Here is a 13,022-nt window from a genome sequence, read left to right as displayed (position 1 = left end):
AATATTTAATGGTAACTATACTACTTCAATGTTGACCCGAGTATTTAGCTGTTGTAGCCCTGGGTTTTTAAAGTGTGTTTTGAAAATTTGTGAACAGGCTCTGGCAGAATATGTAACCACAGTAAAAAATAAATCAGCTTTCAGTCATTTAGTTCTTTCCCTGTAATTTAGGAAAATTATTCCTAATATTTGAAATATCAGTATTAATCCTACAAAGTTTAAAGTTCACTGAAATCTGTTCAGTAGTTTTTGAGAGATTCTTCTGCAGTAACTGTTGTTCACTTGTGAAACAAGTGAACAATGAGACCAAAAGCATAAATCTACAAGAGATAACTAAAATAGTGATGAGTTAAGATTTAGCATGTTTTTGTATTGGCAAATTTTGTATTACAATAAAAATAATAATAATAATAATAAATGAAAAAACAACAACAACAACAACAACGTAATAATGACTTAATTCAGGATTTATTACGTTTCCCTTTTTCATTGCCCAGTTAATATTGTGTGGCATCTGTTACACTGTCTAACGTGTTTTTAAACTGAAAATATAATAGATAAGGGGGTTTACTGGTTTTCAACACAACTTCCTCTACAACTGTGTGCGGAAACAAAATAGTACCACTTCATTGTACGACGCGTAATGATACAATGTTATCCGCCCCATCTTACGTCACATCCGTCTCTCCAGACAGACTGTTGTCTGGTGGCATTTTCTTTTTGTTTTGCCTGTGCCAAATTTAGCTCTTGGAGTAATCTTCTGTTTTGTTGACTGGGTAAAGGAATTTAAATATAAGTCCGCTTCTACCACAGTAGTCTACTAGCTACATAATGCCTGGATTTTCCGACAGGGATCGTGGCAGAGATAGAGGGTAAGTTAACTGTCACTGTCAGTTCTGGGATTCTTAACGTCAACAGTCAGGCAAGATGAACTGCTTAGCATACGGTTGCTAGCGGCACTGTTGTCATGGCTGTATTCTCAAAACAAGTCACCTGTCTTGTAGTTTATGTCGCCACTCATTGTCTTTTTTAAGGTATATTCGTGTCTAAACCTAAAGCGTCCCTGCACTGACGTAATGTTATCTGTTACGTATCCCTGCCTGTCAGAGGTAACCGTTAAAATGGCAGCGAACGACATCTCTGTCTAGGCCATAGGCTGAACAATTTGCACGGCTAGTTGCCATCATGTGACGCAGTGGCGTCTCTTCTTTCGGATGCACATCCGAGACGAAGATCTGTGTCGCAGAGGACAAATTTATTGTTTTCCATTGAGTGTCACCTAGAATGTTTGCACTGCAGGTAATGCTGAGCCTCAAAATGTTCTCATGTTTAAATCAATCTCAATTCAGTAATCTGACAGTTTAATGTTACCGGTGAGCATTTTACGAGTACGACAATATTCATGTGCTATATATATTAAATTTCCACTGTTAGCTGTTATGGGTTTGTCTATTAACACTATGTAGCTATTGTTATGGAAAAACGCCAGAGATACTCAGTGTTTGTAAAGCAAATACTATTCAGTTCCAATGTTTTCCTCTAGGGTGTATACTATTTCTCGACTCCTGCACGACTCCTGGGATTTAAACTCTTTGACGTGTTTTTAATTTTTTTATATTTTTTTTACAAATTTAAAGCTGCTGCCTTATGTGTTGCCAGAAAACAGGGAAGAGAGAAATACGTGTGTATGGTGTAGTATTGCATGTCCATAAAGGGAGGGGGGAGGGGGGGGGGGGGGGGGGGGGGGGGGGGGGGGACTGACAAGTGACAGAGTTATACATTTAAATAAAAAACTCAATGGGCATCAATCTACTAGTTTACTTTTTATGTTTACAATTTGTGGAATGCCCCTTTTAATAAGCGTCATGTCTGGCCCATAGACTGTATATTAATGGACAGTGCATGTGTGACATCACCTATTGGTTTGTGGAGATCTGCTATGAGTAGTTAGGCTAGGAAGAGTAGCTCTCAAAATGTTCTACATGCAATCTGTTGCTGATTTTAATTAACAACAGACTGTAGATGATTAAACCTCACTATCAGCCACACACATGAACATGTGTTCTGTACAGAATATGACTTTAAATCAGACAAATAGCAGTTAAAATCCCCCACCATTCGAAAACAATAAAAAGTCTATATAAAACATAAGTCTTTATGTTGAGTCGATTGTGAACCAATCAGCTGTTAAATCAGTTGAGAGGCCGGGGTTTCCCAGCATGCTCTGGGTCCGCCTGGGTCAGTTGGTGAAAGGCAGCTGCGATGCCTGCGTCTCAGATCTGCGGCCGCATTGCTCTTGTGAGATTATCGTTGCCTTTGTGTGCATGACTTCAGAGCAAGTTGGATACAAATCTAACAGGCAGGCAATGGGCACCGATTGCCGATGATTGATTCTGCGTAGACTTGACTCATCTCAAACGAGCATACTGACATCACTTTGACACCAAATAACTTCACAACTGAAGCGTTTAAAGACTCTATTTGTCCATTGTTTACTTCTGAAAAAATACGACAATGTATTTAAGGCTCCATTACCTTGTATCTCACGTCATGGTGCAGTAGCAGACATTTTTGTAAAAATAGGCTAACAATTGTCTCAAAACCACATACCCCCATAACTTACTGTTGCATAGTAGAGGAATTACCGTAAAGTATAGGAAAAGCTTGCAGGCTGTTTTGACTTACATACTCTGTTTTAGGTTTAATTACTCATGTTAACTAGCATTTAAGTTAGCAATAATTAGCCTGTGCTTATGTTATCTCCCTACATATATCTACGCTCTTTGTCTCTGCAAGATTCAGAATGACTGAGATTTCTCTTGGCACAGCTACCAGAAGACTTAGAACTTTCTGACAGGTTTCACACAGCCAATCTACGCCTTCAAGCTCAGTTGGAGGCTGCGCAGCAATGCTCAGCCCTCACCGGAAAAGTGCTTCTAATGGCCTTCACTGGTCTCTGTCCAGACCAATGGGATCTGTCTTTAACTGTCTATGGCCAGACCATAGACTGTAATATTAACGGTCTATGGGCAAGACCCAGGCGGAGCCAGAGCATGCTGGGAAATACTGGCCTCTCAGATTGTACAGCAGATTGGTCAACATGATGACAATTTATATAAACCTTTTATTGATTTTGAATTAGAGGAATTTCAATTGATATTTTTTTCTGATTAATAGGCTTATTCTGTACAAACCACGTGTTGTGTGGCTGATAGTGATATTCAGAAGTCAGAGAATAAATCTTTTCAGATTACAGATCATACACAGTATACAATCAGTAACAAATTGCACGTAGAGCATTTTGAGAGCTACTCTCTCAACATTAAAACAACTTAAGACTTGTACAAGCTGATAATGGGTCAGATAACATTTAATAAATTGGAATCGGACCACAGTGTTTCTGTCACTTCCTGTTCAGTCTGAACGCTGCTGGAAACTGTCCGACTTGAGAGCATATTTTTGTCACAGCCCCTGGCTGCTGATGCCTGCTCTCGTTCGCTTTACAGGCCATGCACCGTTCATCTCCAACGAGCGTACTGAGTTTGCCGTTACGGGCGCAGCCATCCTGGTTGCGGATGTGACGATTTTAGACGAGAGGGAGGAGTGAGGGAGGAGTGAGGGAGGAGCGGCTTACACTCTGCGTTACGTTACACACTTTCACTAGTAATCACATCATAGTCACACCATAAAACAACCCCCTGCTCTATCGACGATTTAAAAATCAACAAGACCATAATTTTAAAAAATGAACATCATTCTGTGTTGCAAAAGACTTAAAACTAGCGATTGAGACCATAAACCCATTATGACAATGTTTGCTGAGGTAATAAATCAAGTGAGAAGTGGGTCACTTTCTCACAGACTTCTACAGAAACCAACCTTTTGCAACTGCATATGACGCCCTTCAGATAGAATGCAGGTTTAAGGCACCTCGGCATTTGTAGCACTTTGCCAAACCGGATGTGTTGTCCATTAATATTTACAGTCTATGGTCTGGCCCTGCTTTATGTTATGTGTCCCACTCTTTTACACAAGGTATGGTGGAGGACCCCCTCGTTTTGGTGGTGGTGGTGGTGGAGGAAATCGGGGCGGACCTCCTCCAGGAAAGTTTGGCAACCCTGGTGAGAGGCTGCGAAAGAAGCACTGGAACCTCGACGAGCTTCCAAAGTTTCAAAAGAATTTCTACCAGGAACATACAGATGCCACTCGCAGACCACCTGTAAGACCAGTCTCTTGCTGTTTGTATTTTTCTAAATTTTAGTTCATGTGGGTTTTGGAGTATGTGTATTGTCAGTGGTCATTTTTTAAATGTTCTCCCATTAATTCCAGCAAGAGGTTGAACAGTACCGAAGAAGCAAAGAAGTTACAGTCAAAGGCCGGGATTGCCCCAAACCAATTATTAAATTCCATGAAGCTGCATTTCCAAGTGAGTAGGAAATAATGCTCCACCGCACAATCTTGAATAGTTCTTTATCTATTAATGTGCTATTGTCAGAATGTTTGGTATTCAACACTTTAACTTGCATATCTTACTTCTTCAGGCTACGTCATGGAAGTTATTGCCAAACAGAACTGGTCTGATCCGACTCCGATTCAGTCTCAGGGGTGGCCAGTTGCCCTGAGTGGCAAAGACATGGTTGGCATTGCTCAAACTGGGTCTGGGAAAACCCTTGCAGTAAGTAAAATATTTTTCAGTTATGATTTTTCGGACCCTTTCTACCCAGCACCTATATAAGATAGATTTGTTAAGACCTCTGGGTCGTTAAAACGTAACACTTTTGCAAAATACTTAGATTGTAGAATAAGTTTATTACGGTGTTGCCAAACGTGAGTGGCCCAAGAATAAACACAATGATGTGAAAATAGGAATCGCCATTTAAGATAAGATGTTGCAATCTGAAACAATGTAAACACTTGTCAGCTGAGGGTATAAATATATCTTGCTATGTTGTAAAAAATAAATGACAATTAGGCAGGTGGTGCGCATTGGTACACTGATATATGTGCAATATGAGTTAGGATTTATATTTAGAGCTCCGAATTTTTACTCTTCTTTCTTTAGTACCTTCTTCCTGCAATTGTGCACATCCAACATCAGCCATTCTTGGAGCATGGGGATGGACCTATTGTAAGTACACTTGAAAAAGTATTGTACTAGTGTGTGTGATCTGGGGTCCGTTTCAGAAAGCAGGTTTAGTGAAAACTCTGAGGGAAACTAGGTTTCCTGTTTCAGAAAGGGAGGTTAATCAAACCTGAGACAGAGGGGTAACTCCAGCCCATTTCAGACAGAGAGGTAACTACCTCAGAGTCAGTTACTATGGTAACTGAGCCTGTGAACTTAACCTAGTCGGGAGCAGGTTTTCTTCAATAAACCTCAAATTTCTCTGTCTCCTCCCTCTGACACAGCACACTTTCATTTCCTCATTCATTCATTCAGTCTCTATTAGGCACATTTTAGTGCATTTTATATGCATGAATTAAAAAAAGGTTGGTTTATTAACTGTGTTAGGCAGATAAGAAAATGTTTTTTTTTTCTCTAACATGGTATTTCCCTTTGTCAACGATCCAGTTGATGATGAAGCTGTACTACTTCGCAGAGAGTTAAACATACGTTGTAAGATAATATTGAGGCCGGACTAGATGTATTTTCATTTCCAGATAACTACCTATTTGAGTGGTATCGTTTATCTTCCCAGTCTATCAGATATGTAGCCTACATAACCTTTTCTGTCCTCACATCCCTAACGTCACCCATCATGGACTTGCTTTTACATTCCAGCTGATTCTTTGTGTTGCATTATGTTTTTTTGGAAATGCAGAGTCATCAGAAAAGTGTGCCTCACTCAGAAACGTTTTTTTAACGTGTTTGTGTACACAGTAAGAGCCATTACATAGAATTTATTTACTCTAAATTATAATTAGGATAAGGCTGTAACGATTCCTCGAGTAACTTGAATAATTTGATTACTAAAAATCCTTGATGCAAAAGGATTTGCCTCAAAGCTTTGTTTCATTAATGTAACCAACGCTGTATCACTCATGGTGTTTCCACTCGGAGATAATTACTGTCGCACACCGGACTGAAGCTGCTTTTGACACATGCCTTGAAAACTGATTACAAGATTAAGAGCGTGTAAAGGGCTTAGAGAAGAGACAGGCTGGAGAAAACAACAGAAAGTGTCCCAACTAGTTTGGAATCAGTTCAAACGTAATTAAAACGCAAACTCTGTACAGTGTGTCTACTGCAAAATCAAACAATCTTACCACAAAAATATTACGTCAATGCTTCAGCATCTCAACAGAAAGCATTGAGTTTAACTTTATCAACCATGGTAAGAAGTGGATCAAAAGACAAGAAAACATAGTGGTGACCGCAATTTGATCTAAAGAGCCGACTTGTTAACTATCCCTTTGGGAAAAACAGCTGATAAAAATGCATCTTTTTCCAAAAATAAAACCCAACTATTGTATAATATTGCTCTTCAGTAAAACAAAAGTATTTATTAGCAATTAATCGAAGGAATAATTGGTAGAGTACTTGATTACTAAAATAATTGATAAGCATAAGTAGTTCCAGTTTCCGAGGGATAAAGTATGCATACCGATTTGTTTGTGGTTGTTGCATTGGTTAATTGTTGTATCAGGGCTCCATTCATGCTGCCTTTTTATAGTGGTGGTGCACGCGCTTAACTCTGAGTCAACCTACTTGATTGAACCAACTCAAATCAGCTGTTCTTGAACCAAAAACTCTGAGTAAATCTCAGAGTAAATGAACTCCGAGATCAGGGTTAGACTCATAGTTTGTTAAACCTCCTTTCAGAAACAGGCCCCTGGCCTTGTGTCTCCATTAGAAAAGAATAATATTGACATCTTTCTTTAGTGCTTGGTGCTGGCGCCGACCCGTGAGCTGGCTCAGCAGGTGCAACAAGTAGCTGCTGAGTACGGCCGGGCTTCCCGTCTCAAGAGCACCTGCATCTACGGTGGTGCGCCCAAAGGACCCCAAATCAGGGACCTTGAGAGGGGTAGGCTGGCTTTGTAAATCTCACTATGTGCATTTTACTCAGTTCATTCAATTCTGTTCCAATAGGTATTTATTTTATGATTCAAGGTTTGTTGGTTTTAAGTTTAAATATATAGTATGTTTTTGGGAATGCTTTGGGGGAAAAATAATATGTAATTTCCCCTTGCAGGATCAATAAAAGTATGTCTTTAAAATGTTTAGGTGTTGAGATTTGCATCGCTACCCCAGGCCGTCTCATTGACTTCCTGGAGTGTGGTAAGACTAATTTGCGTCGTTGCACATATCTGGTGCTGGATGAAGCAGACCGCATGCTGGACATGGGATTTGAACCTCAGATTCGCAAGATAGTGGAACAAATTCGGGTAAGTTATGTTTTTTTCTTTTCTTTCATTTTGCAGACAATAGGCATCATAATTGAGGCAATTTCAGAGTAAAGTAAATTGTTGCACCACAAACATGACTCCTCCTTAGCTACCTTATTTATTAGAAATATTTTGCCAAACACCCAAATGAAACAAAGACTTAGCTGGCAAGGTGCTACAGGGAAAAGAATGAAATACAAAAATACTCACCCACAGAAGCTGTCCAAACAACCTGTGACTTATACAAATACTTCAGAACTCGCCAAGGTTACGTTACTGATACTAGATGTTATAGTAGTGCATCCTTAAATAAACAGCCTAATGTGAGGGTTAAATTTACTGTGAAGCTGCAAAATAGTGTTAAAGTCCGCCTTTTTGTCTTTACCAGCCAGACCGACAGACCCTGATGTGGAGCGCCACCTGGCCTAAGGAAGTTCGCCAGCTGGCTGAAGACTTCTTGAAGGACTACATCCAGATCAACATTGGCGCAATGCAGCTCAGTGCCAACCACAATATCCTGCAGATAGTTGATGTTTGCAATGACATGGAGAAGGAGGACAAGTGAGTAGCTGAATCATACATATTTTATTAGCTTCAGTTAGTCAACTATTGTGGTGTGGGGGATAACTTTGCATCGGTCCTTGGTCATACATGTTACAGTTATCCTTTTCTCTCAAAACTTTGTTTAAATAGGCAATGTACCAACTTTTACCAACTCGTACATTAGGCCAATGAAGTCAGACCAGGCAAGAAATTCCATCGATGCGTTCTCAATCTTTACATTTATTTTAGTATAAAGCATTTTTAGACTAGACTTTTGTGCAATATACTATCTGACCTTTGTTAGCAATACCACACTACATTGTCAGATTTAAAACATTTATCAACAACAAAATGCAACAATAACTTAGATCTTCAATCAATTGGAAACTTAAGCAAAATAACCTGCCATCTAGTTTCTCTTTGGAAACTGCAGTCTTCTTTACAGAAGACTACACTACATTTAACTTCCTTTGTCTCTTTGTCAGACTGATCCGTTTGCTAGAGGAGATAATGAGTGAAAAGGAGAACAAAACCATCATTTTTGTGGAGACCAAAAGGCGTTGTGATGAGCTCACCAGGAGGATGAGAAGAGATGGGTAAGGATCTCCTCTTCCCTCTCCTCAAAGAATTTATTTTCCTTATTTTAATTATTTTGTTCATCTAGAAAGTTAACATTTAGGCTTCGCCAAATGATAACTTTTCTTTCCTATTGCTCCTACCTACCTGCAATTAGGGCTGTGTATTGTTCAAAAATGTTTAATACCGGAACCAATTAAGGCTGCACGATTATGGCCAAAATGATAATCACGATTATTTTTGATCATTGTGTTCACGATTATTTAAATGTATCTCTGAGAAAGCTCCTTCACTTGTTTCCAACAATAACTGATTAAAACAGCTAGGGAGAAAGGGGGAGTGCTACTTACAGAGTGACGGCTGACTCATTATGAATGGGTCGAGCACGGGTCGAACGGCGGGTCAGTGAAGTTACACACGTTGTGTGTATGAAATGTCTGTATCCTTAACTGCGCTGCATTTTAATAAACTATGATATTCTGGCCATGGGTCACATCTCTGGCCCAGGTCCAGCAGGATCCGTCTCATGCTACAAACTGAAGTTAGTTGCATTCAACAACTTTTTCTGTGTAATCTGCCGTGGCGGCAGCGATAGCAGAGTTACCAGCGGAAACACTGGTACAAATGCAGATATGCCTCTCATGCTCAACAAAATACAGCTTTGTTGATAAAAATTAAAACTGTGGACAAATGGCAGAAGTGTGGAGCGGCCCGCTGTGTGGCGGGGCTGTGCGGAGAGTAAGATGAGAGATCCAAATTCAAGCACAGCTTTACAGAAGAAATGGGTCATGTAGCGCAAAATCAAACCATATCGATATAAACAACATTGCAGTGGATGCGAGGACATAGGTGCACCGGTGCGTCCTAGAGGAGAAATCTGTTGTGGAATTTTCCTCGCGTTACTCTGTCCTCCGTGACTGTCTACATCTAGAAACTAAAATGCGCGGTGCAGGAAACAACTGGTTTACAGAGCGGTAGATGGGCTTTGCAAAAAACCCAGAGTGTTCTATTAAATTACCCATTTGAAAAAAATCACTCGATCACGCAACTTTGATCGTGGGAAGTCAAAATCGTGATTAAAATTTGATTAATTGTGCAGCCGTAGTACCAATACTATATGACAGAGTACAGCAAAAATCTTTTTATTTTCCAGCTCCTACCACGTGATCTGTCTCTGTGCGTGACGTTACTTACTTACCTACTTGTCTCTAAGATGTGTAACGTTAGACAGCTAATCATCAGCCTTATTAGATCTTGGTAGAAGCATGCTGCATGCTTTTTGGCTCACTGACGCCAATGCGGTTTCCCTCTATCTATCTATCTATCTATATATATATATATATATATATATATATATATATATATATATATATATATACACACACACACACACATAGGAATTAAATAACAAGACATTTTTCCATACTTACAACTAAGGAGGCAATTCGGTTGGTGTCTAAAAAGTATCAACTTGGTACCCAGCCCTGGTTGCAGTAGTGTCAAATGTTCAATCTATCTGTCACAGGTGGCCAGCAATGGGAATTCATGGAGACAAAAGCCAGCAGGAGAGGGACTGGGTCCTTAATGGTGAGATCTAATAAATGACATTGCATGCTATGTTTCACAATCTTTCTCACAGGCTTCTCTGTAATTGAAATAAATACTGTCCCTCTCCCTTCAGAGTTTAGATATGGCAAAGCTCCAATCCTCATCGCTACAGATGTGGCCTCCCGTGGCTTGGGTCAGTATGCCAATGAGTAGCACCACTTTCTTATCAGTGTTACACTTACTTTAAAGAAAGTGGTTTTGCTTTCTTTAACTTTTCTATGCATTTTCTGAGTTTTTCTCACCTTAAGGTGGAGTCTTTGTGGCAGGCGCTAGGCATGACAGTCCCAGGCCTCGAGAGGGAGAAGGATGACATATTGGAAGTGCTCAACTGGCTTGCCACCCAGTGGGCCTAGAGAGGTGAAAGCTCTTGTGTGCCAGTGATCTTCAAAAGGCTGTGTGGCTAAGCCTTTGTCTCTGATATGTACACGCACACCTGTTCTCTGTCCATGGATTTCACCTGACAAATGCCATCCAGCTGTTTCCAACTCAAACGTAAAAAAACAATCAAAAAAGATATGCTTGATGTTGTGACTTTTGCCTTGCATGCTGTTGTGTTAGAGAGCGCTGTATTGCAAGTCACTTGTTTGAGATTTGGAAAAAAATTTACCTTTCGAAGCTTGTATCACATAGCATGGGTGCTTGTGAGCCTCTTATAAGCTTTCAGTTGTTTTCTTTTCCCGTCAAAGTGCTGGATTTCTTGAAATGGAGAGAGCAGTTTGAAATCTTTTATTTGTCTCTGAAAATTGATGAGACCTGGCACATGTGTTTAGGAGGTAGTGGTAACATCTAGAGGAGAAAGTGAGTGAGACAGCTCAAACCAAAGTTTCTCCCTCGCCTGTGTTTTAAAGTCATGTCGAGACCTGCCAACGAGAGACATTTTCTCAAGTGAACACTGGCTTCTTGGAAGATCTTGCCTTGATGAGACTGATGAAGGGGGTGGGGGAATTGTTCCGTGCTCGGTGAGGGGTCCCACAGGGTTCAACGCTTGGGCCTTTTTCATTTTTTTTAAGGGGCCCCTGTTCAAATTAGTACTTGGTCTATTTGTCTTGGCAAGACATGCAGTGCGGCCTTTAATATCAAGCTTCTTTTGCGAGTGTACTGGGAAAAACGGACCTGCAAAAATGTACCCCTGAATGGTCCTATATTGGCACATGAAGAGGCCCCAGTGCACATCGTGGCCGAACTGCGTAGAAGCTCCTGGATGTCACTTGACAATTTGTGGGGGATTTCGCTGCATTGGGAAAGGACTAGTGAATGCATACTCCTTTATGGTAAGACTTAAATCTATTTTTTTTTTCTCCCTTGGTAACAAAAGGGAGAGTGAATGTCCTTTGGATCTTTTTGATTATGGTAAGCAATTGGAGTGTGCATCGTTTCTCTCTTCCCACAGTAGTATTCCCATGGAGTAGATGTATACACGATCATATGTTGTTTTAACACATTTTCTCCACAGACTAGTGACCATTTTCTACCCCCCAGCCTCCACAGCTGCTAACTTTTCCCTTTGATCTGGCTGTTGTGGTGTGCAAAATCCTGTATGGCCTCCCTGTTTTGTTTTGCCACACTGCAACACTTTCACAGATGTGGAGGATGTGAAATTTGTCATCAATTATGACTACCCTAACTCCTCTGAGGATTATATCCACCGAATTGGACGCACAGCCCGAAGTCAAAAAACGGGCACAGCCTACACCTTCTTCACCCCCAACAACATGAAACAAGCCAGTGACCTGATCTCTGTGCTGCGCGAGGCCAACCAGGCCATAAACCCCAAGCTGATCCAGATGGCAGAGGACAGAGGAGGTAAAACACTTGATACTTCATGTACTTTAATGGTTTTCAAGGAAGATGCAGTATATCTTTTAGTAGATATGACAATTTATTCTTTGGCTTGACTTTGTGAAGAAAGAAAAGTCAAGCCCTCTGCTGATTTTATTTTTCTAGTAATGTTACTAATTCATATTTCATGCCTCTCTATGAGAAACGTACATCGTTTGGATGAAATTATATAATGTCGTTGTCTCAAAGGGTCCTTTTTTAGACATGAACTTTATGTTCTTAGAAGCACTGTGATAAATCTACCATTTAAATTATCTCTTAAGCACATAGGTATACTGTGAAAAACTATCACAATCAAACCTGCACTCCAACATTGCCATGTTGTTATAGATTCAGTGCATTCATGAACCCACTCTACTTTCCTTTTGTCCCTCTCCTGTTTTCATTCCATGCAGGTCGTGGAAGGGGGGGAAGAGGTGGCTACAAGGATGATCGTCGGGATAGGTATTCGGGGGGTGGGAGAAGCAACTTTGGCGGTAGTAGCTACAGGGACAGGGACAGTGATAGAGGGTTTAGCAATGGTCCAAAGAGTGCCTTTGGTGGTAATAAGGCCCAAAATGGTGGCAGCTATGGAGGTAACGGTGGTAACTCTAGTGGTAGCTATGGCAACAACAATTATAGCAACAGCAATGGACAGGGTAATTTTAGTTCTCCAGGAAACCAGGCGGGTGCCTTTGGTAACCAAAGCTACCAGGGCCCCCCTCAGTTTGAAGGCATGCAGAGGGTCACTCAGAACGGCATGAACCACCCACCATTCCCATTCAACTCTCAGCCACCACCACAGGCCCAACAGCCACCACCCCCACCACCAATGGTGCCCTACCCCATGCCACCACCTTTCCCACAATAGATATGATGTACGCACAATATATGGAACCAATGTGATTTTGGTTTAGTTTTGCAATCTTACAGTATGATTATCATTGTTGTTATAATTATCCTTTGTACTGTTTAACTTTGTTTTGCCTACAGCAGGGTTGAAATTATTCAGTAAACCCAGCGCATTAAATGGAGCCACAGATACGTCTCCAATAGTGCAATTATGATTGCCGCACTTTTCCTTGACTGTTTTT

The 13,022-nt window shown here is 40.6% G+C and overlaps 1 protein-coding gene across 1 annotated transcript; it reads left to right on the top strand.

The window, feature by feature from the left end:
- The first annotated feature begins 652 nt into the window (after positions 1–652).
- LOC117955138 (probable ATP-dependent RNA helicase DDX5) lies at positions 653–12,970 on the top strand. The gene is made up of 13 exons (XM_034889357.1): positions 653–872; positions 4,036–4,219; positions 4,330–4,426; positions 4,542–4,675; positions 5,063–5,128; positions 6,881–7,022; positions 7,223–7,383; positions 7,772–7,944; positions 8,412–8,522; positions 10,028–10,089; positions 10,184–10,243; positions 11,692–11,913; positions 12,345–12,970. The coding sequence occupies exons 1-13, from the start codon at positions 832–834 to the stop codon at positions 12,797–12,799; spliced, it is 1,908 nt and encodes a 635-aa protein (XP_034745248.1). The 5' UTR covers positions 653–831; the 3' UTR covers positions 12,800–12,970.
- Positions 12,971–13,022: the final 52 nt, after the last annotated feature.

This window comes from Etheostoma cragini, chromosome 2, assembly GCF_013103735.1.
Source record: "Etheostoma cragini isolate CJK2018 chromosome 2, CSU_Ecrag_1.0, whole genome shotgun sequence".
Taxonomy (NCBI): Eukaryota; Metazoa; Chordata; class Actinopteri; order Perciformes; family Percidae; genus Etheostoma; species Etheostoma cragini.
Note: the sequence above shows the minus strand (reverse complement) of the source record. Positions and strands in the feature narration are given on the sequence as shown.